Raw genomic sequence first — 27,165 nt, 5'->3', positions numbered from 1 at the left:
ACTAATTAAAACTGGAATATTCGTTTCCATATATTGGAGATCCATATATTTCCGAACTCATTCGCTCGAATAACCTTAATTTGAAAATATAAAAAACTCAATCGAGCAAATAGTGCAGGCATTACACCGAATTGAACACTGCCATTATTGGACTGAAATTCCTATTTAGCTCTGTTATTGTGCCCAATAAGCCGACTAATTGGTTTTATTAATTATTTAATATCGCGACGAGTTTCAGGTTGAGTGAGTAGAAATAATGCCTATATGCAACAACAATTTGAATCAACTCTACTAAATAGTTTAAATAAGAGAGAAAAAATCTTTACCGAGTGGAACAGTTTGATATCTAGCTAATTATGAGATATTAAAACTTAAATTCACGTACATTTCCATTATTAATTTATGACCGGCTATTGCAGCTCAGTCTCGCAGGGGCTGGATTTGTAAAATTCACAATTGCGCGTTCAAACCAGTTACGCCACTGAATTTACTTTACATTCAGTTCTGTACGATGACGACGTTTACTTGAAGAGACCAGTTTTATGAAATTTATAACTGCGTGCTCGAGCCAGTTGCGCCATTTCAACATCCTTTTAATTCCGCTACACTGGTTGATGTAAAAAAATATATATTAAAACAATATCCAGAGGCGTGCCAGAGGGAGCCGCACGATTTAAAACAACGTGACTAGCTAAATTTACTTTAGAAAATTTCATCACAGCGTTTTAAATCCAGTTAATGGCGCATTAACCCATCTTGTCCCAAGCATCGAAAAATTAAACAAAACGAATTTTTTGTTTGTAAATATTTATTTTGTTACATTTAAGAATACATTACATATGTCAAAAAAAACTAGAAAAAAATTATGTACAAAAAAAAATACTGGTGCGTAAACGAACCATTGGGAATATATATGAAATACTGTTTTGGGACACATAAGGATACTACTAATAATTTTAACGAAAATTTATACCATAATGTTACAATCTTACACAAAATAACTAAAATTGAATTATTTTGTACATAAAACTTTATTTCATATAAAAAACAGCATAATATTTCATGGTGCATTAACGCACCACTGGTAACAGACGGTCATCAGTAGACCAATAATGTTGAATATGTGGTAATGAATGGTAACCAGAAAAAAGTAAAATTCCTATAAAATTTAAAAATTCGTTTTTTGATAATAAAAATTCATGGTGGTTATTGTCTTGAGCATATTTTACCGAAAAATTTAAAACCAAGTCAATCACTTCATCATCAAAAAACATAAAAAATATTTCAAGGGGAGTTTTCCCCGAGAGCTTATTTTTTAGTTTCTCGCGTGATTGAAATTCATCAGATATAGGTGCGTGAGTATATTCAATTTGACCTTTCCTCCATTTGACTGTAGAAGCAAGCCTTTCATTTGCCGAAAGCAAACGTCTCCTTTTGGACTCCCAAAGTTTCATCATCCGATGAATCCCATTGAGCTTCATTGGTCAACAAAGTACAGGACTGATTCGTACACGACTGATTTGTATATTCCGGTAGATGCAATTCGAAAGTTCCAACTATATCAGTTGGTTCCTCAAACTCTTGTAGATTATTTTCATCGTTTATATTTTCCTCATCGGTCAAAGTATCCACGTCGGGTGGAATATAAACAGCGTCAATATGTTCTGAAAATATTATCTTTTCTTACTTTTAGCTTAAATTCGCAAAAAACTGAATATTACCATATTGCATCTAATACATACATATAAAAATATGTAAATACAAGTAATACTTACGACTTTCATCATTATTCTGCAAATCCGTCACGATCTCCTCCAAGGCTGCTTCTAATTCTTTTTGAGTAAAATACTTCGAAAACGACATATGGATTTTTTTTATTGTAATTAAATATCAAATGAACGGACTACAGCTTATATGGCGCTGAACCGATACAAAAAAAACACTGGATGAATACACGGTCACTCAACAAAACTACACTGTATAGTTACTGAAATTCTAATAGGCACCTGGGTTATAGAGAGATGTGAGTTTTGTTCGCTTAGAGAGACTCAAACCAACTAATTCGTTTTTTCTTCATCGTGAGATCATAGCCACAAAAAAGAGTATTGAGTCAATAAAAATCCAAATGATTTTCTCATGAGGATCAGTTTTCAAACCTATAAATTGATTGGAACTTTATGCCTATATCAACATTATCGGTAATTACCTTATTTAGTCTAAGCAATAATTTGGGTAGATTTTGTGAGTAATGACATTATTTAGTCTGAGCAATAAATTGGGCAGATAGATGGGTTTATTTATTCTAGAATAGTGTTGGGTATTTTCCCAACACAAGAAACAAATAAATACTAAACAATACACTAATCGGCGACTATTCACTCTGAATGCACACACTTTTCGAAAATTGCAATAACTTGATTTTATTTCATAGATAAAACCAGTGGTGCGTTTAGGCACCGGTATTATTTACACAAAATAAGTGATAATTTATATGACAATTCAAATGCACTTTTTCTACTATGTAATCTACATATTATAGACTTATCAAAAATGATTATACTTTGCAAAAATAAATTACCTTACTATATTTGAATCACTTCAACATTTGACACAAAATTATGCAGCGTTTTCCATGACTCTAAGATGTCATAATTTTTTTGTTTTAAAACAAAAATCAACAGTATGTACGATACTAAGTTCTATAATCTAATAGTAATAAAATTTCTAAATAGGTATGAAAGAATATATATTGGATTTAGCAAAAAAAAATCATAAAATGTGTGGTTCGATAATGCACCACTGGGACAAAATGGGTTAATCTACGCCACTAGCTTTATCCGTTTCGAAGATTCCCGAAATTCGACTCTAATTATTATATTAAAAAAAAAACAACTTATAGCGAAATCCAGTGACATGTGAAAAGCCGATTTTAACTGCTCGATGCAAGTTATTTCAACTTTGAACTTTAACTAATTACGCAATATAAGTGTAATCATTAGAAACGCCAAGTTTTGTAATTCAGTTTATCTAAATTTATGAAACTGGGTCTAAAAGCGTTTCCTGGATATTAAAGCATCAACATTTCTTACCTTTTTATGAGCTTTAAATACTGCACATTTGAACACATTGGAAGAACCATCTCTGGCTATGTAACTAAAAATCTTAAGGTCCTGGGAATCGTGGGATACATAGAATATCCTGTAAATTGGATGGTGGAAGAGGAGGGATTTGTCGTCGTTCCAATGTCTTTTCTGCAATTTGAAAACATTAATTCAATAGACAAAAATCATATGAAAAACTTACTTTTTTCTTTTTTCTCAGCGTGACCTTTACTCCTTCTAGTGAGACTTCTATGGTCACTTTTTTTTTCTTGATTCCTTTGGCTTTGAACTCGTACTGAAATTACAGAAAATAATTAATGAGAAGTCTTAGTTATAGTAGAGTTACACCGTTTAGCAGCTTAAATCAAAAACCTTTCAATTACAGAGATTTTTTGATATGACACGTGATCCATCGAATCTCGAAATGTTTCATAGACTCGGGGGATTTTCAAGAGGTATTCGATTTTTTTTCGACTTTTCTGTTTTCAGATTTTCAGAGGTCTTGAATTTGGAAAACCCGAAATTCTTGGTGTTTCTAGAAGGTTCCCTAAGATCTCTGAAGAAATTCCTCCCAAAAAAGAGACAACAGCTCTGTTGCTAGGTTTGTCCAAATTGGTTGAAGTTAGATTTTTTCATCAATTTCCTTCCGAATTGGTTAAAATTTGAAGTAAAACATGAGAAAAAACTGCGCGTTTTCTATTATGAAGTTAGTTGTCACAAAATTTCAATGAATTCGTAGCTGTGGAACATTCGAAAATACTTCCATGACTTTAAAATCCATGCGGACGAAAAGCACACATGCAAGAACCGAAATCAGAACGGAGTTTGGTTGGAGCCACTTTTAAGAAATCAATGAAATTCTAGAGTATACAAGATTCTCTTTGAGATTCACGTTTTTAGGGCACTTTAAACTTCCTGTGTCAGCTTTTGTATTTCTGCGATGTTTTTGGTAGTGTTGTTGGTTGAAATCCAACTTTTCGTCGAAAGAACTTGCAATAATTTAACCACTCCCACTTGATTTTCTCGCTAATAAGATAAATTCGTTGAGCGCATGATAAATGATTCGAAACGGACACCAAATAATTAATTATCTGACTTTCATGATGTTTGTTGGTTCTTGTTGATTAGAATCCTTACCCGAATTCGACGCATGGCAGCAACAATCTCCACCCTGCTGGTAGGTCGTGGTACGTCCAGCATTCCAATCAACTGAAAAAACAATAAAGACCCATCAGAGCTGAGATAAACTCTCATATAATAAAAACAATTTGAGGTATTCAAAATAATGGAGACAAGGCCTTTAATACAAAAGGGACCGGAAAAACCACTTAAAATTCCTCAGCAGTTTATATCCTTCTCCTTATACGGCATAACCTCGTTTTCCTTGCTTCCAGACCTTAATATCAGGGCATTAAGGGCTGAACAAAACCTACACAAATAAAGCTCCCCTAAACTGGCAACATTCCGGAGGTTCGTACGAAGGTAAACAAAACTGGGTTGAAACTAATTTTTGGGGCAAAACTGCAGCTGTAGCTGAGGGGGAAATTTGCATCAAAACATCGCCAAAACTATTCTGACTATGGAAAATTAGCTCATTAACTGTAAAGCAAAACATCGGGCTTAGTTCCTGACTAGCTGCCTGTGCAATAAACTGAAATATTAAATTCTCGTTTAATAACGAGCTGCTGGGAGGTGTGCAGAAAAGTTCGCAAAATGCTGTTATTAAATTTATAGATTTCGAGAATATATTTACGTGCAAGTGATTGAATGGTTGCCAATATTTGTGTAAAGAGTGAATTAATCTAGACTTTGTTAATAAATATTTGCAATGGCAAGATTGATTAGGCTAATTGGTTGCATCTCCCAGTGTAATATCTTATTTCTGTAGGTGGACGCGCTAATTTGCATCCAAACTAAAAGCAATAGCAACGCAATCTTCGATTTCTAAAATTCATTAAAACTAAGGAATAATATCCGAGGTCAAATCGTTTAGCACAAAAGAACAGTGTTCAATTTATTGTACATTAACGGTGTTAATAAAGGCTGGACACCCACAGTACGTAAACTTGAAACAGTAATCTTGAGCTGAAAGTGAAATTTAGTTTAGTAGCCCAAGAAAAAAAACGCTGAAAAGTGGATCAAAACAAAATTAGATTCGCTTTTTCCCAGTAACAATGACCGTCTAGACTGGTTTTATTATATTTACGCAATGGCGCATCGCACAATTTGCCCATTACTGAATGAAATTTTGGTCGTTGGTGAGTTTAAAGATCGAAATTATGGATTTTTGACAAAAAGGTGGATGCAAAGTGAGAAGTTGCATTACCAGTGACCGCGGAACTAGGATTGTGTCTACGTACTAGCTCGTATAAGTCCTTAAAAAAATTAATTATGGAATTGTCCCTTGCAATTATTGGTTCAACTATTGAGCCGTATGGACTAGAATAAAATCAAAGATATTGAAGCTTTTAAAATGACAAAATTTGATTCATCTTCAAGGTCCTAATCATGCCATTTTGGATTCAAAATTCGATCCTGTTGCTTGTGACTTCCAGAATCTTTGACCGGTTTGCGTTCATCTCATTCACCAAAACTCTTCAAAAACTCGAGCTATAGCCTCTTAACTGACCCAGTTGGACCCGAAATAAACTTCTCTAGAGCCACTTAAAGTTTCCAACTAAAAATCTAGTTTGATAAGTTTCTTTTAGCGCCGCGATGTTAAGTTTAAAATACATATCATCAGGAAAGGAAATGACGGATGTTTACACCATCTATGACAAATTCCATTAAATACGTTACTCAAAGTTTAAATTCTAATTTACATGCAAACTTCGATCTCCTCGTTGTTGCCGCATGTTGCCTCCACCAAGGCATACATTATTTATAATGTGTTTACCTTTTAAGCGTGAATTATCGACATCCGAAGGGGCTGATTATACTTTTATGACATGGTATGGCTAAAGACTGGCATTAATTAGAAAATAAAAATTTTTCTGAATTTTTGAAATATTACAAAGAATATTCTAGACAGAATGGTGAATGCATAAGTGAGAAAAGTTACTCTTCCACTGCGCTGCCATCTACCAATGAATTGATATATTATCTTAGATTCGTCTGGATCTCATAAACTGGATAGTTATGAAAAATAGATACTTTTTTGTCTTATAAAGGCATCAGAACATGTTGCTCATTTAGAATTACTACGAATAAAAGCAGAAAGGACCCTAAAATGACTGTTTTGACTGCAAATAAACGTTTACAATGAGGTGATTCACGGTGATTTATCCGAATAGTTGTTTCCCATTGTGGTGGTTTACTTGGCCGTAAACTAATTTGAATGAAAGCAAGATGAAATTCAATACAAATTGTGTTAGCGCTGAAGTTCGTGTTTCACATACGAGTGCATTGACCGATTACACATATGACGTTGCGATGAGTATCATTGTCGTGGAACCAACGGTGCTACCAACAGACGAGGTGGCCGAGTGGTTAAGGCGTTGGACTGCTAATCCAATGGGCTCTGCCCGCGTGGGTTCGAATCCCATCCTCGTCGGAAATTTCTTTTGTCTCCCATTTCTGTTGAAAATAGAGAATTTACCATGGAGTGTTTTCTTCACATATTTTTTCTCAGAATTTTGGGAACTGTAATTACCATAGTTCGGTGTTTGTTCATATAAATTGTATCGGTATATCAATTATAAGAACCCATTGATACGCTTAAAACCCAATGGACAAATTCCCAAATCTAGATCACATAAAATCCTCTAAAAAGTTCAAAAATTATATAATTTAAATTTCATTTGATTCAATTGATACAACTGAAAACTTCTAAAATCGCTGAGAATTTGGATCTTACCAACTAAAGTATAGTCCTAGAGACACCTCAAAATAAAAAGCTCATACTGTTATTATTTGGAATGTTTTAATAATCCGAAAAAGAGAAGGATAGGTATCAATTTTCAGATGTTCCTTGGGGAAAAACAAGAGAATAAATTACTCAGTAGTTCTTCCATTTTCTCTCCTAAAAAATGAAAACTATGAAACTTTATGCAACAAGAACTCTTATTTTTGAAATGAAGAAAACTTTTGATAATAAAGGGGCATCAAATCATGGAGTTTTGCGGCTCTAGAATGCTTAAAAAACCATTGGAACATTTCGTTCAGTTTATCAATCACTCTTATGAAGTTATTAAGTCGAATTTTAAAATGATTTCACTGAGTTGTGCAGGATTTACAAAACCTTGGAACTCCAAGGATTTAAGCTTCTGAGATCTTACTAAGGAACATTTCGTTCAGAGTATCGCACTCTTGGTCAGTTCTAAAATCGAAGTTTATAGTTATTTTATCGAGTTTTCCAAGATTAAAAAAGATTGGTATTTTGACAAAAAAACCTACAAATGAATTACTATTTAGCAGAGTTCGTGTCGAACACTGAAGTCAGTTTACACTGTAAAATATTGAAAAAGCTTGGAATTTTGATTAACAGCTCCTAGTTTTATGCTTCTAAAACCCTATAAAACGTAAGAAATATCTTCCAGTTTGTGATTAAAAAGTTTGTAACTCCGATCAAAGCTCAATGTTCTATGTTTTTAAAATGCGAAAGAAACATTTTCCATTTTGTATCTCACTACTAGACCGAAATTAAAGCTGTATTGCTGAGGGTTGCAATGGTGGTAAGCTACGAATTCAGATCCAAATCTCGATGTTTTGGGCCACCGGAAATCTAAAATAAATCGGTAAGCTCATTAGAGTCGCGGTAAAATGTTCGAAACTTAAAACTGCGGTAATTCCACAAAAAAAAAGTAAATTATTATCGATTTATGAGTTGCTATTAAGCTGTTTTGCAAAGTTAAATAGATCGAATTTCTAACACATGATTGTGGAAATCTTCAAATCAATGGAAATTATTCCTATTTATGAATTAGCATTGGGACTTGCCCTGAATTCAAAATTAAAAACCTCAAATTTTTAATCAAAAACTTACGCTTCTGAATCAGTATTTATAAAATTAGATTTTCGGTGAGATTTACTAAAATTGGGCTTTCCTTCCTTCCTTCGATCTTCTACTCGAAAAATTTATAAATTTAAACTTTATGACTTTATAAGAATTTTGTAGTCCAATTGAGGAAGAAATTGAAACTTCACATAATATCTTCTTAGTCTATCTAAATTGAGAGCTTTCGGGATGCCCCGCCTCTATTTTAATTAACATCTATGATAAACGTACAAACCGATATTTTAAAAAATGAAACTCTGACGGTCAAGGATCAAGAAGAAATCTTATTAATCTCCGAAGACAAACAAATAAACCATACACAATTGAGTAATGAGGTTCTGTTTCTCACACGGAGAAAGCCTTAATTAACGAACGGGTACCGGGAATTCACCAGTTTCATTTTCCTCTAATTCTAAACAAATATGCAAATTGGAACTTGAATAAGAATAAATGAATAAGATCAACTGTGAATTGCTTAGTTGTCATAGAACGACAAGAAAAATTATTAAAAATATTCCATATATTCCTTGTCGACATGCGATGAAAAATGGCGCTCATCTTCAGATTTTCCTGGAAGACTCTACCACAAAAAAATTTAAAGGAAATACGCCCGCTGGTTTCTTATTAGTTTTAAAGATTCCCCTTTCCACTAGAGAATCTTTGAAGCAACGCTTCATTACCGTATTACTTTCAGAAGACCTATTACAACAGACACTTGAAACCAAGTGTTATGCCTGTCAGCAACTGAAAGAAAACTTATTCTACATCAATCTTGCCAATAATTATTACTTAGTGACATAGGTACTACTGCTAGTTAATGGAAATAAGCTATTTTCGATTATCCAGAAAGAACGTAAACCATTTGCATATGGCATTGCTAAAACTGACCTGCGGCTAACTTCTAAAATATATCGAGAATCTATTTAAAACCGTGACAAAACTGATTATCATGACATTCTAACTTGAGACTCATCAAGGTGTCGTTAGACACAGTCCTTGAATTAATGATTTTGAAAACAAAGGTCAGTAATTTACGTTATCGAAGACCATGTATTTGGTCGAATCTCATTGTTGTCGAATCACAGTAAAAACATCTACGTAAAAATTCGAAGTGGCAAATTGGGCACAAGACCGCCGCTACAGCACACAGTATACAGGGGGCTACATGAAAAACAAGTAAAGCTAGGAAATCGTTATTTGTCAACCGATTTTCCAAATTAAAAAACTAAATAAAACTGTTGAGAGTTCTCTGTATTCTGACAGAAAAAAATTGTTTAAATCAATTTTTTTGTCAAAAAAACGGATGTAAATTTTTTCTTCAAACGCCAACTATGTTTTTTTATATTTTTTTATAATTGCCTGTATTTTTTCGAAAACATCAATAAACATTTTTTCTAACTGTCTCCAATAATTTATCAAAGACATTTAAAATATTAAATATTTTATTTTTATAAAATTTGTTCAAAATGTCCACCATTTTGTTGAGCACAAGCGACACCTTTCGAAAACGCAGAAAGTTGTATTAATAAGAAAATTAGGGATACTTTCAACATATCAGTTAATTCTTGACATTACTGACTTTATTTGACGCCGAGTTTAACACTTAATTGTTTAACCATTTTTAAATGTCACATAAATCTACTGGATTAAAATTCGTTGATATGATGCCATTCAGAATACAAAGAACTCTCGACAATTTGATTTAGTTTTTTAATTTTGAAAATACGTTGACAAATAACCGATTCAAAGCTTTGTCCGTTTTTCGTGCAGCTCTCTGTATACTTTAAAGGTACCCAGAAAGACACAAAGCCAAACCCATGATGATGAAATATATAACTTTCAGAGAAACAAAGCGGGTACACCGAGTGATTCTCAGGAATTCAATTCTTGGGTGGTGTCCCATTAGCCTTAAGGTTAGTTTACGTAAGAATTCAGCCAAACTGAAATCCATTTTCCGATTATCTGTGAGTTTGCATGAGAAATGACGCATATCCGGAAATGAATAATGGTTATTGCACTTAGACATGCATCTTCGAGGATGGTGCCCAAGAGTGAGTGATACGGAACTCTTGTTTTAAATCGAATTCAGAGTTCAACAATCCGGTAATGGCCTTAAAGTTTGTTTCTCTGTTATCTTATCACGGTTATGAAACTTTTATTATGGGTATGAATCTAAAAGCTTATTGGTTGGGTAAACCGTAGGAATATTGCGGTTCATGTTGTCTTTGCATTAGAGAAAAGCCAACATTCCAATTTCATTCAATTTATCTAGGCATACGGTGCAAAAGAAAATCCATTGAGATTTAGGTTCTGATATTGGATGCTCGATATTTGATCGGAAATGTAAGCCTGTTATGGACTAATATCGCGACAGAAGTTTGGGAGGTGCAGTTTTAGAGCCTTAATTAAATATCGCCTATGAAGCCCTCCAGCGCAGGATGCGCAAAATTTGAGACGGAATATCGGGAAGGCTAAATTGCAAAAACAACTTCTTTATTAGTTTTTTTTAGGAAAATTCTCATATAGAAAAAGGCTAAATGCTAGAAAGTTGAAATTGCCAATAATGGTGAAACTAAGGATAAAGGGGTCTTGATGCAAAGCAAGCAAATTTGTGTGGGTCTAGATCTGCGTCTAATAGTTCTCTGCATATAGTACGTCATTGATACTTTACAATTTTTTAGAAATCAGAAATTTTCAAAAATTGTTTCCCTTATTTATTGTTTATTTACTCCTCGTTGTTAAGTACCTCAAATTTGTATTCCGTTCGTACACTCAGTATGCAAAAAAATCATTGGCGTGTCAGGGTATTTTAGGATCCAATAAATTTTGCAAAATAATATCTCTTGCATTTGCTTTTTTTGACCCCTGTTCATTCTTATTTGAAAACTGTATTCTCTACGCCCCTGTGTTTTTAGTGGACGAAACTGATCGATTATTGGATTACGGACAATGTAATAGGCGGTAGATCATTGACATATCTCCACAATGCTCTAGGACCGGCAATTTTTAGAAATTTCTTATTTTGCCTGTTTCTCAATTTCCTCGCTCTTCTCTATGTAATACTAGCTTTGGGCTTTGCCTAGAGAATAATATTCATTTCAAATTATAGGAAAATTTATAATATTCGTCTGCACAAAATCATTGGCGTATCATAGAATATCCCATTAGAGGGTTAGGCATTATCGTTTTTAAATCTTAGATTGCTCGTTCCCTTTTTTTGGATAAGTTTCACTAACCTGGTATGCCCTGAAATAACTTCATCTATATTGAAAGGAGGTTATGGACAACCAAAGTTCCACTGGCTTGAAGGAATTTTATGTTTGTAAGTTGGGCTCTCATGAACTATCTAATATTTTACACGACACAAAGTAAACGAAATAGGAAGGCAAAGGGTCCTCTTCGTAATTGAAGGAGGAAATTTGCCTATTTCCTTCTTCCATTACCAGGTATTTCAAGAGACCTTTAAACTCTCGAGAAATTCGTAATCGTTGTAGGTATACCCGAAAAGCAAAACGTACTTACTTTAAACCGAATTATTAATGTTTCAAAAGAAGGGATTGCTCTTATTTTCAGCCCCTTGCCCAAAGGGCATACATTTCCAGGGGAACAGATGTTTCGGATCGACTAGAGTATTTTACATGAAAGAAGCCCTAAATTAATGTTTTAAAGCAGTGGCACTAATTCTTTTTGGGAAATTTATGGATGGAATGGTTAATAGTCTGAAAATATTTTTTAATTGATTCATCCAAAATAAGAACGTAATACCGCCAAAAACAATTTTTGCTTGAATAAATATCCCTAGTGGCTCATTTATTTCTTGATAGCGTCCAAAAACCCTCTTTGCTATCAATTAGAAAATGAAATATTGGGAACCTAAAAATACACTCTTTCGAGTTGAAATACAAATCAGTCGACTGTTGGGAGCGAAACTTAAAAAAATATTTATCTTCCAAAGCAGAAATATCTATATTTTATAGGAGGCATTAACAAATTAATATTTTGGCACCAAATAAACTTTAACAATGAAACTTATAGCTTACCTACAATCTGGGCCTCGCTTTAAATACACTAAAGGTGCCAACGAGTTTCCACTGAAAGATCAGTAACGAATTTGAGTTTGTACAGATAGAATTAAAAAAATACGTCAAAAAATGAGTTTGCACAGGAAGAGACAAAAAATCCAAATATTTACTCATAAATTATAAAATTCAAAAGAAAATAAAGGATATCTAGTGGTTTGTTTAGAGCCTCAAATTTCATGGCTTCTTACACACTTCAACATCGAATTGATACAACAAAAACAAAACAAACACAGCTTCGAAAAAGTGTTTATTTTGGACCAGAAATTGGAGGCGTCACATTTATTTTGGGAATTAGCGGCATCATGTGTGTAGTGACGTCATATTGATACAGGTGAACGCCGTTTTATTTTTGAGAACGTCCAGATTTATTGGTTTTTGGTCGGTACAGACGAGAAACATGGTAAATATTAGCGCTGGAACAAAGCTGTCGATTTATTGAAGGCAGATTTTCGATTATCCCAAACAGAATTGCATCCCTAATCCAATGAAAATTTGTGCCTCATAATTGCGCAACCAAAATAAATTATTGTTTTGGTTTATTGTTGCAGTAAATTTTCGGAAATTGGAATGGTATTTTTAGCCCAGAAATTCCTCATAAATATTTTTCATGATAATTGACCCACATGAGTGCTACCCATCGATGACTTTAGACGCCATTTAAGAGATGTTATAGGGGAGATCTAAATTCATTTTACGATAAAGCAGCGTATAATATTCGGTAATTTATGGGGTCATAAAGCACATTAATGAGTCCTGAATAATTTCTCATTCACTACCTCGTATTGCGTATAATGTGCATTAAGCAATCGTTAAGCTCTTTGGATCACGTCATTATCGCTCAAATTTGCTTTAATGTTCTTCACTAAAGTTGACTCTTGGCCACCAAGACTAACTTCGTGTTTTTCAATTAAAATCAGGATAATTAAAAATGTAAAAATAGAACTTTCAAATCGATTCAATGCGAAAAAAGACTGTTACAAGTAAGTATTACAATCCCTAAAATGGAATACCAGCGTGTCTGTATTTTCATCATCTGATGAGTTTTTTGCGATGAATGAACTAGTCCGCTGAAGAAAAACATCCTGTCTAGATCTGCGGACTAAGGCACACACTGTTTTTTTTTTGGGCCGTTGAAAATCTTGTCGAATTTAACTAAGACTATTTCCCTCTCTTGTTCACAATTCTGGTATCTGCTGTTAAATTTGCGAGAGCCATAAATAAAAAAATCCTAATCAGCTTTACAATTCTTGAACGATGCTATCTTCTCTAGAGTATGTCATCTATGCACTGAAAGGCCTTAAGCATGTCCTGAAAAACTATTACCTGTACGATTGCGAGATTTTCGAAATTTCTTACGGTCCTTACATATTGATCATGTCTATATTGCAAAATAATCAACATGACTTCTTATGAATTAACTCGAAAAGAATGCGAAGGTCGTTGCAAGATAGTAGTTCGTTTACTGCATAAGTGAATGAGCTAATCCTGCATAGGATTTTTACGTACTGTCTCTGTTTAAAACGCAGCTGCAAAACTGACGGTAACTGACAATTTTTCGAATCATCGAGTGTCACGATCTGAACGAATGAAGGCGAGAGTTATTCCATGAATAATAAACAAGCTCCGCCGTAGGAGATTGTTTGTTGCGAGCATGGTCGCGATTTGTTTGATCTTCAGATTTCGCTCAAGAACTTTTAAGATGGCATAAAAGTAATGAACCTTAAACTTCCCTTTAATCTAATAGTGAACCAGTTTGAAAACATAATTCAAACTACTACGTCCGCGAATTGAATTTCCCTTTGCCTTAGATTCGGTGCAAGAGTTTATGGTAATGACTGAACGTGCAAATCATTCCGGTGAGTTATTGGGACGACTATTTCAATTTCCAACTCCTCAGAGCAAGGCAATTTGTCGGAAAGTTGGAGTGGATTGGGCAGCCGTATATTCCTTCCTCAGTTCATTTCCAGTCTCATCTGGTATAACTAAGAAAAAATGTTGGGGAAACTTTTTCCACGTCTTGTCCAATGTGTGCATCTATTGCAGTATACATTGTTTTCTCAGCTATTTGCATAGCACCATCAATCAAGATATAATGTCTTCTTATAGCCCATGACTGAGGTGATTATATTATGGACGAGTGTGTTCAATTAACAACGTTTAATGCATCTATAATCAAAACAGTTCTAATCGGGACGTAGGCGACAGGCGCGACTCGTTGCAAGCTATATGATCGTTGATTTCTCTGAAAATAACTGCTTACATACTGTCTGTTAAATATTTGACCAAGAATTGGGGCCTTGTAACTGTTTTCCTATTGTTCAGAGTTTGTCTGAAATTCGTAAAATTTCTAGCAAAATTCAAGCCGAAGAAAGTCGCAGGAAGAAAGATCGCTTAAATCACTATTTGTGTAATCTTAGAGTGATAAGTCGGAATCAAATTTAGTATTACATGCTCCCTTTGATTTAACATGATTTGATTAGTCTACAGTTTTTTTACTGTTGCCACCAAATCTGGTTGGATGATAAAATTTTGAAACATTTTCAGGTCATTTAACTTGCGAAATGTGGAATACCTATTAGAGGCGATTTCCAGAATTCCTGACCCTGGATAATCTCGAGGTTACGTCTGTTAGGTATCTGTTTCTTTCTTTTGGATAAGTTCTGTGCTGTTTCTCTATGAATACCCTCTAACTTTCGCGTAAATCACAGGCCGCTTGAGTCATGCCTAAAAATTCAGTCGGTTTCGAGTTTTCCAACATTTGCTTAATGTCTATTTTGCTTTCTCTTATAATGTCTTCTTTTGATTTATGGTGTGCGGTACTACCCTATCCTATAATGAATCGCCGTTTACGTTTCATGTGTCATTAGAGTACTCTCGGGGCATAATTGAGAAAAATCAGTGGCGTAGCAGTTTCTAAAGGTGGTATGACTTTTCCAAATTTATTTTAAAATTTAGTTGACTTTCCATTAAAGTGTCCCTCGTTAAGCACCACCATATCGTTCCATTAATCACCCTGTAAGCTTCGTATAAGGCTCAGAATTTGAAACAAGAAAAATCTTGAACTAACCCGAATGTACAAAAAAACTGAGGCAGAAAAATTATCTCCAAAACGCCTTTGTTTCACAACTTTTCCAAGGGATCCATTAAAGGATTCCATTAAAACCGAAAACTTTCCTACTAAAAGTTTTGCCCAAACCATTTCTTTCACTAAACACTCTCAAATCATCAATTGTTCACATCAATCAAGTATCCCTGGACTACGTCCATCAAGTTCCATTCATATCTAAACAATTCAGTGTTAAATAGCTGAAAATTCGGGGTGTAGCAGCTAAATATTTCATTAAGCTCCCTTTGGATCTTACATATTTAATGTAATGGTCCAATTTCCGCTCACTCCCCCACATTATACCCTTTGTTTTAATCATGTGTATGAGCTTATAGATCAGCTAATAACTGCCTGTAGTTATTTGTTGAAGTTCTATTCATTATAGATGCCGTCCACTAATATTAAATTAAAACGCATCACTGAGATGCATTGAAATTTGCTCTAACAACACTGGACGGATTCTAAAAATATCAATTTAACCAACCCATTGTAAAGCAACAGGTAAAAATAGAAATAGACCGAGAAGGTACCTTCCATCTGCCATTCTTAAATGGTCCTTGATCTTGGGAAACATATGAGGACCGTGAACCCACTTGCCTTGAACATGTTTCAGCTGCAATGCAGGTAGGTAGTAGGTACTGCAAGTAGGTACTCACCTTGGCTTGAAAAGTGATGCCATGATGGAATGCTTCCTCGGGATGCAATGGTATCCTAGTATCATAGTCGTCATTTTGCACTAGGTCGTACTGCCTCTTCGAAGGCATTTTTGCACTTAATCCGCACTACACTTTTACATTTCAACTACAAGGCGATTAAGTCAAATCTGATAATAAAAGAAAATACTGAATGGATTTCCGTTTTTGGCACAGATTTTCCTGGTTTCTCGTAAACCAGGTGTTTTGATTGCAATCGTACTTTATCTTTCGCGATAACAACTTCCTCTCAATAATTAACTTCGAAAACTGACACAAATATTTTTTAATGAGAGATTTTCTTGCCTAAACTCGAGTTAGCCTCCGCGACCACCGGACTGGTATCCCATATACCAAGTTATCGGCACCACCAGCGACTTCCTCGTTAGTACCACCGACTCGCGCCGTTGACTAAATTATACCGAGTCGACTAAAAACGTGCTTTTGTTGTCTTCCATTATGTATTTGTCCTAGTGGTTATCTCTTCGTGCAGTGGGGGTCTAGTGATTCATTCTCCTTCGCTGCACATGCACCTGGAACAAAGATAGATGCTGCTTAGTGCACTCTGCGTTTAGAACTGCTACATTTACTAAAAAAACTTCGTACAACGCACACTCTGCCCATCTGGCTTATGGTATTACACAAAAGCCCCAGCTGCTGGTACCACACCTGAATTGTTTGAACAATAGACAAGGGTTTGTTTGTATTTGATGAAACACAGAAAGCAGGATTGCAGGAAAAGGGTTTTTAAAGGTCGAGCAGCTGCGTGTTACATGGCAAAAAGTATGTGAAAAGAGACTTTTCCCACAGTTATCGTCGATTGAATGATTCGAAACAGTTAGTCATGGTCATATGGTTGTTGTAGGCAGCTGGGTAATTGAGATATTTAATGCAGGAAATGTATTACACCGAGTGTGCCAATAACAACGATTAATTAACCAAAGAAGAAAGAAACTGTTGTCCAAAGATGACGGACATAGAAGCATGCATATGGGATTAATGTTACGGTCATGAATGACTACCAATAAAGGAGACTTTCGTTTTAATTCTGGGCATATTTGGGGCGAAAATGCCAGGACGGTCTTCCAAATTCGTTTCAGAATTCTAGAAGACAATCCAAACAAACTCATATCAAATTAACGCATAAGAAAATAATTTTTTTGCTACTATTTTTGGAATCGTTACCACTGTGTTGCAAAATGGCATGGAGCCTTCACACCAGTTTCAAATCTGACTCAATGTGCTAAAAAGCATGTGTGGCACATTTTATGGTAAAAATTTGATACAGTTCTTTTATCATTCATATGTAAATAAGTATCTTGAAAACGATATAAAGTAAAGCGGAGCAATGAAATATTCCTAGAATTTCGGGACAAATCTAAAATATTTGTAGGCATACAGAGTACGGCAAATTTTTTGACCAGCCAATAAATATTTGAGACACCCTGTATATTTCAAATAATTTTGGCTTTTTTAATAAACGAAAAATACATCATTCGTCTTTTCAACTTATGAAGGTCATGTGACAACTCATTTCCAAAGAAACAAAGTTCACTTAAATCGTACGACACCGAAAAGAAATTGTCATGAGACTTCGCTGGCATTTCCCTCGCGAACGGACGTTTCCAGTTTCGTTTCCAGTTACACTTCTTTTTCAGGAAACTACCCCATGAGACCAGAATAAATCGTACTTTATTTCCTTTTTATTTATGATCAGCTTTTGGAATGCACCAGGGCAAACTCTCAACAGAAACGCGATATCTTATAGGGAACATCCGTCTTACAGCTAAACGAAGAAATCTCATTCAGTTGATTACGTAAGAGACGCTCCTGATTGGTTCCATACAGTGCCCGTGCAAGGTGCATCTCGGGTGCATTGCACCCGAATTGGCAGAACCACTGTCATTATTTTAATAATAAAAACAAGTCCGGCTCGGTAGACCAGAAAGACGACCTCTTTCATTGTCCATCGATGCGTTCTGAAGGTGGATGATTTTGTATTTCGAAATACAGAAAATGGCAACAAGGCGACACTCATTTGTCAATGAGGCCATATGGGCCAATTTGCCCCAACCAAGTTGCCAGACTGTGATTAATTTCCGCAAAACCTGTTTTGTTGTGCATATTTTATGACCCTATTTACGCTTCTTGACACTTAACTCAAGCTAATTTTTCCTGTGTGATATTTAACGCCCCTGACACAAGCTACTATGAAATAAATGTATACTCGGTTAGCTCTCATAAAACAATTTCTAGAATTTCCTGTAATACCTCAGAGACAAAGCTGGGCCCATTTGTAATGTACTGTTTTATACCCTGTGACTTACGTATATTACAACCACTATCCTGCTAAGTTCATTTGAATGTTTTTGAATAGAATGCACGCAAATTTGCATTTAATGCGGCAAGTCTGAGTTATGAAATAAATTCGAATTAACAAGGGTTTTGGAATTTCACAAGAAGATAAAGTGCGGCAGTGAATCCTCAATTTCATAGGTGTCAACTCAAAGCCTTGAAAACGCGATTATATGACCGCGAGTAATTGACAATTTAGCAATCTTTTAGTACTATAGAGGAACCTAATCAATTCTGATTAAGCTTAGGAAATTGGATTTTACGCCGCATACCATCAGACCGCGAACTGCAAGAAGGTAATAGATATAGGTAATAATTGCTATAGGAAAGCTAGGAAACTGCCAACAAAGGTATCATCATTCATTACAAACGACATAATGGAATCAGCAATGGAACTTTACAACAAAAAACAATTTGCATTTTACGGTAAAACACATTAGCATATAGCCTAAAGAGGACTATTGTGCTATCATGTTGGGTTTGCAAATACAAAGGATCCATGAATTTGCTGAAACAGTGTAAACTAGGGAAGTTGGGTCTAAACGAGTATCGTTTGTTTATGATTACATGGGTTCTTTTTTTGCTTCCAAAGTTACATGGGAGACATTGAAATTCAGAATTAGAGATTTTGATTTAAACGATTAAAGAGACCAGGCGAGTTGGCTTACAGGCTTGCAGGACATTTTTCCTTGTCTAGACCCACATGAGTCGCTTTGATAAGAATTTTTCATCCGGGGATGTACTTGACTTACCTCAAAAGTTCGACTTCGCCTGCTTCAATTCGACATCCCCCAATTTTGCTTTAATAGTAATTTTTATAGAATCGCACTATAAGTTAGTTTCGAATTTCCTTTTCACATGGTGATGCTCCTCCTCTATCTAAAAAGCGAAAAGTCATAAGTCGATTCACTCGACTTCAGCCTGTTTAAATTCAAGTCCTGAAAGTTCAAGTTCGAGTCCCCTTCCCCTTCCGAGCTTCGCAAGCAATTTTAAGGAATGTACTTAATCTACCCAAAAGTTAAAAGTTCGTTGTTCAGGTTAGCGATCAGGAGTCCTCACAGGTCATGCAAACCGATCAAGCATATGTATCTCCTGGGACTGGAGCCGCTCTGGAAACGCTCCAGTATGGAAGAAACAGACTTATTATATCACTTTTCAGGGGGGTGTAATAGGTCGGTACGTTTTAGACACAGAATTTTCGGGATCCCCCTTTCGCTGGAAGAAACTTCTGTCATTTGAATGTGATAAGGTACTCTCCTTCAGTAAGAGGAGGGTCCGTCTTGTGGAGCGAGACCTATGTGGACTAAAAAAAGTTTAATTCAGGTTAGGCCATTACTCTATTCACCCATTCAAAAGAAGGGAGTAGATATATACCCACTACCATACTACTATTGTATATTCCCCCTGCTATACAATTCGCTACTACTCTGACCATTCCGGTCTATCAGAGTATCAAAAGCGACGCTTTTAAGGAAAATTGCTAAAAATCTTAATTTTTGTGTTTGTTATTTCTAAGCTTTCATGTGCCGCAAATTTAAAAAAATAATGATTTTTAATTATTGGAATTTCAAGCATTTCTGTAGTTGTTCTATCCTATTTCGACATTTGGTCTTTGCTCTTTCAACCTGAGCTAAATCACCCTTTCTACGTAACTTTCTAAAGACATAAATCGCCTCTAGAACGGATTATGAAGTATTTGGACCCCTACCTGGAACGAAAAATCTGATCTTATTTGTTCTCCGGCAGGACACTTCACTTCTGGATATCCTGACTCACACTGGATATAATAGCATATAAAACTATAAAAACTGAGTAAATGTATCTAAAATCTCAGAGAGTGGAAGTGACATGCCAAAGGAGGACCACAGAAATGCGGTTAAAAGATTTAAAGGAGTCGAAGAACGGTAAGTAATTATGTGGATGTCGGGAAAACGTTAAAGGTATTTCTGCAAAGAGTGAAGCGTTCAAGTAAAAAATTATTATTTTTTAGATTTTGACAAATAAAACGACACTTTTGTCATCGTAATCAGTAATGAAACTAATTTCGTTACGTAACTGGTTACACAATGAGCGCAGGTGCGTTTATTTCATAACTCAATGGACCAATAGGCCCAATGACAATGGTCACTGTAGTTCTACGGATGCAGGGCGTAGCTTCAATCTACCGGTTGGTCCATTTAACTTGACAAATCGGAATATCTCGAAAATTACGCATCGGATTGAAAAAAATTTCAAATGAGTTTTGTTTGTTTCGAAAGGGCCCACTGAATGACACCGGCCATGACTCCCCAATCCTACCACCTGGGGGTGGGGCGGGCGTAACTTTGAAATCTTAAATGGCAACCCCCATTTTTTATTACAGATTCAAATTCTACAACGAAAATTACGTGAGGTTTGTCTGAAACTTTTTTTTCAATTCGTGACAGATGACGCTATAATCGGAAAAATATGTTTTATCCTAATTTCGGAAGAAAGTATTGTGTCTTTTGTTTTTTAAATGTAAATTTTTCTTTTTTTGGTCCATTCGATAGAATTTAAAGAAAGAAAACCGTTTGTGAAAAAAATAATTTCACTTATTATTAAATTTATAAATAAACTTTTAAATTAAATTTTAATTCTAATCAACACAACAAACTAAACATTAAATTTTATATCGTTTGCAAAGACAGTGAAAAAAATGGTAAACTTTTTATTGATGATATTTTTATCAAGGTACTGCCAATAAATAAAACAAAAAACCTGTTTTACTTTTTATTAATAAATTTAATAATAAGTGAAATAAATTTTTTTTTCACAGACGGTTTTCTTTCTTTAAACTCTATCGAATGATCCAAAAAAGAACAAGTTTCCATTTAAAAAACGAAAGACACGATACTTTTCTCCTGAATCAGGATAAAACATATTTTTCCGATTATAGCGCCATCTGTCGCGATTCAAAAAAAAAGTTTCAGACAAAACCCATGTAATTTTCGTCATAAAATTCGACTCCGCAATAAAAAATGAAGGTTGCAATTTAAAATTTCAGTTACCCCTACCCCACCCCCAGGTGGTAGTCATGGTTGGTGTCATTCAGTGGGCCCTTTTGAAAGAAAAAAATCTCATTTGGAACTTTTTTTAATCCGATGCGTAATTTTCGAGATATTCCGATTTGTCAAGTTAAATGGACCACCCGGTATATTTTATAGATTTCTTCATCGTAGAGCAAAAGTAGAGAAAATCGCGTATGAGATTCATTATGAAATGCTATTTAGTGGCTTATTTGAGTCTCTTTTAAAATTCTTTTCCGTTCTCTATTTTTTTATCAAATCTTTCATATTTACTTGTATCTTGTCTTTTCTAATCTTTTCTCTATGACTTGGATATCTTGAACTTGGATGGTTTTAGAAGATGAATTAAAGTTAAACATATTTTAATATTTTGTTATTCGACTTTAATTCAGGTTAGGCCTGACTGAGAGGTGAACCTCAACCAGAACAGCCAATCAAAATCAATTTCCCTCAAGGCAGACAGGAAAAGAAAGATTGAAAAAAGGTAATGTACTAGAAGTGAAATAAAATAAATTTCGCACAGATCCAAGAACTCCATTTTACCCATTGATCCGACTGCATTCAACCTTTATTTTATTTCTTTGGAGATACCATAAAAGCTATAAATTCGCAGTAAATTAGCCCAGAATTGTCTCTACTTTTAATCAGTAATTCTTCCGCCTCTGATCTTTCTTGTAAGCTGATCTTAGATTGTAGCTGAAATCGTCTGAAGAGGTTTCATGGGTTTGAATGGGTTTCAAGGGAATCTGATCGAATTAAAGACGATGAAAGCGTTTGGACAACATTGAAGCTGAGGGTTATAAACTAGCAAATAAATCGGGATTTGTTGTCAAGGAAATACTGAAATTTAATCAGATTTTTATCATCAGTTAAAGTCTGCTGACAAGTACATGAAAATAGAAAAAGCGATTTCAATAAAGTATTGAGTCCTGAAAAAATGATCGATTTGCCAAGTGTTTGTGACAACTCACACAAATGGAAATCCGTGTAACAAATATTTCTCCTATTCGAAGAATGAACGGCCCGGGACCATATGTTACTCTTTGGCTCTGTAATAACTCTTAATGGAAGCATATTCTACACTGAATCTTTTAAATGAATATAATAGCTTCCTCACGTCCTGGGGCTTAGTTTATAATGTATATACTATTTGCAATTTAAAACGTTATTAAACCAACACCTACCGAGGAAATGGGCTTTGCTGGCCGTTAAAGATTCAGAACACCTCAATTCATTCTCGTTTTAAACGTTTCAATTATTTATCTTGTCGGTAATTAATGATTAAATATTTGCAGACTCCAGGCATGCACTTAATAACAATACTTGGATCGTTTACCTACATTTAGTTACAGATTGGGATCTCTGGAAGGTGAAATGTTACATTACTGAATGACGATTATATTGGATTTTCAACATAAAATGAACATCGCAATGTAATGCCAACGCAAACAAATCAACTGTCATCGAATTTCGGATCACGTCAAACTGTTTTGCATCAGCGTTAAAAACTATTTATATTTTCACGTTTATTGCTAATTAGTAGTACATCAAAAAACAATATGATACTTTTATTATTTCTCGTGGTTAAAACAGCTGTTTTGGGCCAAAAATAAACAGGATAAAGTCGCTTTATTCTTGTCTATTTATAATATCTTGAACAACTGTTGTAAATCTCAACACTAACTTTTAATATCAAAAACTGAATTGATGAACATTTTTCGAAACCTGGCAACGTGGCCTCGTGAGATCTATGGCGACCGAATTGCGATGTCCTTGTCGCACTCATTTGACAGCTTAATATATCAACCATGTGCTTTAGACAAATGATTGTCTCCTTGTTGCCATTTTCTCAGCAGTAACTGACCTTAAGAAATTTGGTTCCAATATCCAAAAGGTGACAGGGGTGTAAATCCATCAGTTTTTACATATTTTAAGTACAATAATTTAAAATACAATATGTATTCCTAATGTGGCGCCTATAATTACGAAAATGTAAAGTTAATGTGGCATATTCCATTATCCGGATACCTACAGAAATGTTCGGCATTTTGCCAGTTTTAAAAAATATTCTAATTTCTCATAATATTATGTAAATTTGCCTCTTTGACCAAATCTATATCTCTTACCGTATTCAACATCCCCATACTTAGATGCTAATTTGTGGCATCAATATAGAGATTCTTTGGTAGACATGTTAGTTGAGATTAGCATTAAATCCGCGAGGGTATACCAGTATTCTTGCCCATTTGTAAACTGAATATTCACGTTGGTTCTGGTTAAATTGAGAATTTGTGGTGAAATTAGAGAAGTTCAGGAAAAATTAATGATGATGAAATGAAGAAATTGTGAAGTTCAGAAAAAATTAAGCAATTTCCAGAAAATCGATAATAGCATAATAAATAAACTAGTAAGATAACTTAAGCAGTAGAAAGCGAGGGCGAAGACAGAATCGCATATGTTACTAGTACGAATTCTATTTCTTTCAACACTCAAAGGACATGTGGCAAGAAAAAAAATTCGTGCCTGACATCAGTACATTTCGGAAAGAAATTCTAATGTAAAAATGCTAATTGATATTAATAAACAGAGAACGGGAATAAATAAATAACCAGAATGTCAAACAAATTCGTTTACGATAATAGTATAATTTTTGAGCGAACGAAGCTAATTACAAACTAGTATTTCCCATCTAGTAGTCCTGTTAGAGATTGTAAACTATGAGTTCGGAAAGAGAAATAGCAAAGGAAGGAGGTTTAAAAATTCGTTTATGATAATAGTGTAATTTCGGAAAGAGGATTGCAAAGCTGGAAACTTCATTCGGGGCTAAAGGTGAGGAGGCTGATTTGGTAGGAAGCAAGGTGAAAAAGTTAAGGATGATATTAGTATAATTTCAGGAAAAATTCGTACGTTTTTTTGGAAAATTTACGAAGTCTGGCAACCTAGCGCTCGTCAAATTTGCGGTTGCTCGATTAATACCAAGAGCAATTAATATTGCCTGATTGCCATTTACTCAGTTTTAGTGTTTCGAGCAACTTGATCCTTACAGTGATGTGTATGTTATAAACCCTTGACAGATTAATAAGTTTTAATACTCTATTCAAGTCTACCTTCTGGGGTGTGAGAACTATCGAAGGTGCCGCAAACTTCAACGATTAATTACGGCGAAATTACTGCCCATTTAAGCCAAACAGTTCCATGGAGCTCCCTAATAATAAGATTACAATGTAAACTTGCATAATGAATATACCAAACGGCCGCAAATAGGGCTTTCAATTTATCACCCTTCCTGAAACTGAACCTTTAGTGCGGGCTTACGGAAGCAGATTTGCCAGTTTCAAACTAAGGATCGCGTCGTATCGGCATAAAACACGAATTTTCCATTAACCGCCAACCGCACCATTAATCTGGGCCCAGATTTATCCCATCGAACTATCGCTTCACCAACATAACAGATAAAACCCGAGTTTAGCTGAATTATGGCGGTTATTTCTTGAAGGGCCGATACCTTTGGGATGACTTTCAATGGGATATCAAATCGCACTCGTATAAGGGCTTGCAGAAGCTTAATGAGGTTGCTGAGGTAACGAAAGTCTGCTGGTGACCTGAAGCTGTCGTCACCGCTTCTTAAGCCAGAAGTAACCCCGGAAATAATCGGTTGCCACAAACAGACCGCGTAACAAGTGTATTTGAACTATTAGGCCGTTGAAGTACCTCAGTTTCTAAAGCCTTCAACCCGACGAGCTTTGTTGGGCAATTGTCTTTTAACGTTATGTAAATCTTATCTTAATTACCGAGATTTTGCCTAAAAAATCTAAAATCCTCGTCAAGGGTCCCTGGAAGTAAACATGGTGATTGATATTAATGTAGAATACCCCTCTAAGGGTGTCAAGGATTCCCATATGGAGCTCCTCGCCGTAGTTTCCTTTTAACGGTATTCACCTTTATGACTTTCCCAGTATAATATCGTTGGAAAACTCGAGCTTACTTAACTAGACACATCATAATTATGCGACATAAGCAAGTTGCAGGAAATCGATTGTTTCCTGCCTCGGTTCTTAATATTCATGGTGCAAAACCCAATGAAAAATTTAAATATTCATTATAGTTTGTTGACTTGCAGGAATAAGCTAGATGTGATGTATGAAGAGCCATTAAAATGGCCGTCGTTCATGTATTTATATTGTGTCGATGTCGGAATTGTAATAAGTAATTGGTGATCTTGTCTCAATGGATTCTCGTCTCGTCTTATGTCAGGCACGTTTCATCAAATTATTTAATTCTTCAACCGACCGAAACTGAGCAATGATGACAACATTTGAAGCAGAAATTCGAGGACAGGAGATGTCCGAGGATACAAGATGGCCTAGAAAAACTTGAGAAAAAATATACGCAGTGAGTGAAATAGCTTGACGCGTCATAATGAAGACTAATTTTCCGGAAAATTAAATTTTTAAAAAATTTAGGTATACAAAACGACGTAAAGAAACGTCGGTGAAAATATGCGCAGTGAGCAAAATAGTTTGATGAAAAAGAATGAGATAAAAATGCTAGTAAATTCTAGAAAATATTAGAGAATCCTCAGCCATCCGTAAATTAGCTATTTCTAGGCAAGCAAACACCTAAAGAGGTAAATTGAAGCAGAAATCTGAGGATACAATAAAACGCAGAAAAATTTGGGAAAAATAGACGGAATCATAGCTTGATAAACTAAAATATAGCTACATATTTTAGAGAAAATTATGGTTTTCCCCCTTATCAATGAGCCATGAATCCCCTATTTAAAATTTCGGAATAAATATTTAAGGAATCAATCTGAAACAGAAATCTAAAGCTGCAAGATATCATAGACTTGGACAAATAAAAATTTTAGATAAAAAAACTGGAAAATTCAGATTTCACCCTCTTCAGCCGCCTAGTTCTCCTATTTCAAATTTTCGAACAAACATCTGAAGTGGTGAATAAACACAGAAGTCTGAGGCTGCAAGCTAAGCCATACAAGCCGTACCTTTAGGATCACCATTCAATTTTTAGAGGTTTATTTAACCAAAATTTCGGTGCTCCATTAATGGAGCGTTTAACGCGTATTTTGAAAATATCTAAATTTTGAACGTTTCAACGAATACAGTAAAGAAGGTAATGAAATTTCCACCAACTAATAACCCCATTTACATTCCATGTCGGACAAATCCGAGGACAAAACACCCAACTCCAGCACTTTTCTAGATATTTTATGGCGAGAGCTGTCGTGCATGGAAACACGCTCTCCTGCTTGCAAACGACACCAAAAACGTGTTCAGCCGTCGATTGCAGGACTCGAAACTCAACTTCTTGAGCGAATAAAAGACTCAAATGTTCTGTTTTTCTCACGTTGGTTATTAATGCCGAGGCGAACTCGAACTTCAAACTTCTAAATTGACTAATTTGGTTCGAAAGTTCCCTTAAAAATAAATCAGGGCTAAAGCACGGCAGACTGGCAATAAAATTCGTAGCATTTGTTGTGTCTGCGATATGGAAAATGTTGCCTGGTGTAATAAGATTTTTGAACCTACCCATAAAGTCGAAAGTGAACGATGTGGAATATTGTTATTCTGAACGAAAATTTCGCATTTCAATGAGCTCCACGAACATAAAAGACGGTTTAGTGGAGTGTGCCATATAATTGGAAATCGCGAGATTTTGTTCATACGAAAGGGAGAAAATTGCAAAAAGCTGATTCGTATCAAATAAATATCTTATTAATCGACAAAGCTTTAAAAGGGAATATGGCACAGTTCTGTTCTTTGAAC

The 27,165-nt window shown here is 35.0% G+C and overlaps 1 protein-coding gene and 1 non-coding gene across 3 annotated transcripts in view; one reads left to right on the top strand and one right to left on the bottom strand.

Annotated features, from left to right (window-relative positions):
* Window positions 1-27,165, bottom strand: part of LOC136418243 (carboxyl-terminal PDZ ligand of neuronal nitric oxide synthase protein) — a 65,816-nt gene that overhangs the window by 26,255 nt on the left and 12,396 nt on the right. Inside the window, exons 1-5 of one of the 2 annotated variants that reach the window (XM_066404249.1) lie at window positions 16,584-16,700; window positions 15,942-16,510; window positions 4,239-4,310; window positions 3,304-3,396; window positions 3,090-3,251 (exon numbers count right to left, since the gene is read on the bottom strand). In XM_066404249.1, coding sequence (XP_066260346.1) covers window positions 3,090-3,251; window positions 3,304-3,396; window positions 4,239-4,310; window positions 15,942-16,049 — 435 coding nt within the window. In that variant the 5' untranslated portion in view covers window positions 16,050-16,510; window positions 16,584-16,700. Of the gene's footprint in view, window positions 1-3,089; window positions 3,252-3,303; window positions 3,397-4,238; window positions 4,311-15,941; window positions 16,511-16,583; window positions 16,701-27,165 lie in introns of those variants that run through there. The other variant, XM_066404248.1, reaches the window with a different exon arrangement.
* On the top strand, window positions 6,573-6,654 carry TRNAS-GCU (transfer RNA serine (anticodon GCU)). The gene has a single exon. It is a non-coding gene; the product is annotated as a tRNA-Ser (tRNA).

The sequence above is a fragment of the Euwallacea similis genome, chromosome 33 (assembly GCF_039881205.1).
Source record: "Euwallacea similis isolate ESF13 chromosome 33, ESF131.1, whole genome shotgun sequence".
NCBI classification, from domain to species: Eukaryota; Metazoa; Arthropoda; class Insecta; order Coleoptera; family Curculionidae; genus Euwallacea; species Euwallacea similis.
The sequence above is the reverse complement of the archived record's forward strand: the minus strand, read 5'-3'. Positions and strand labels throughout refer to the sequence as shown.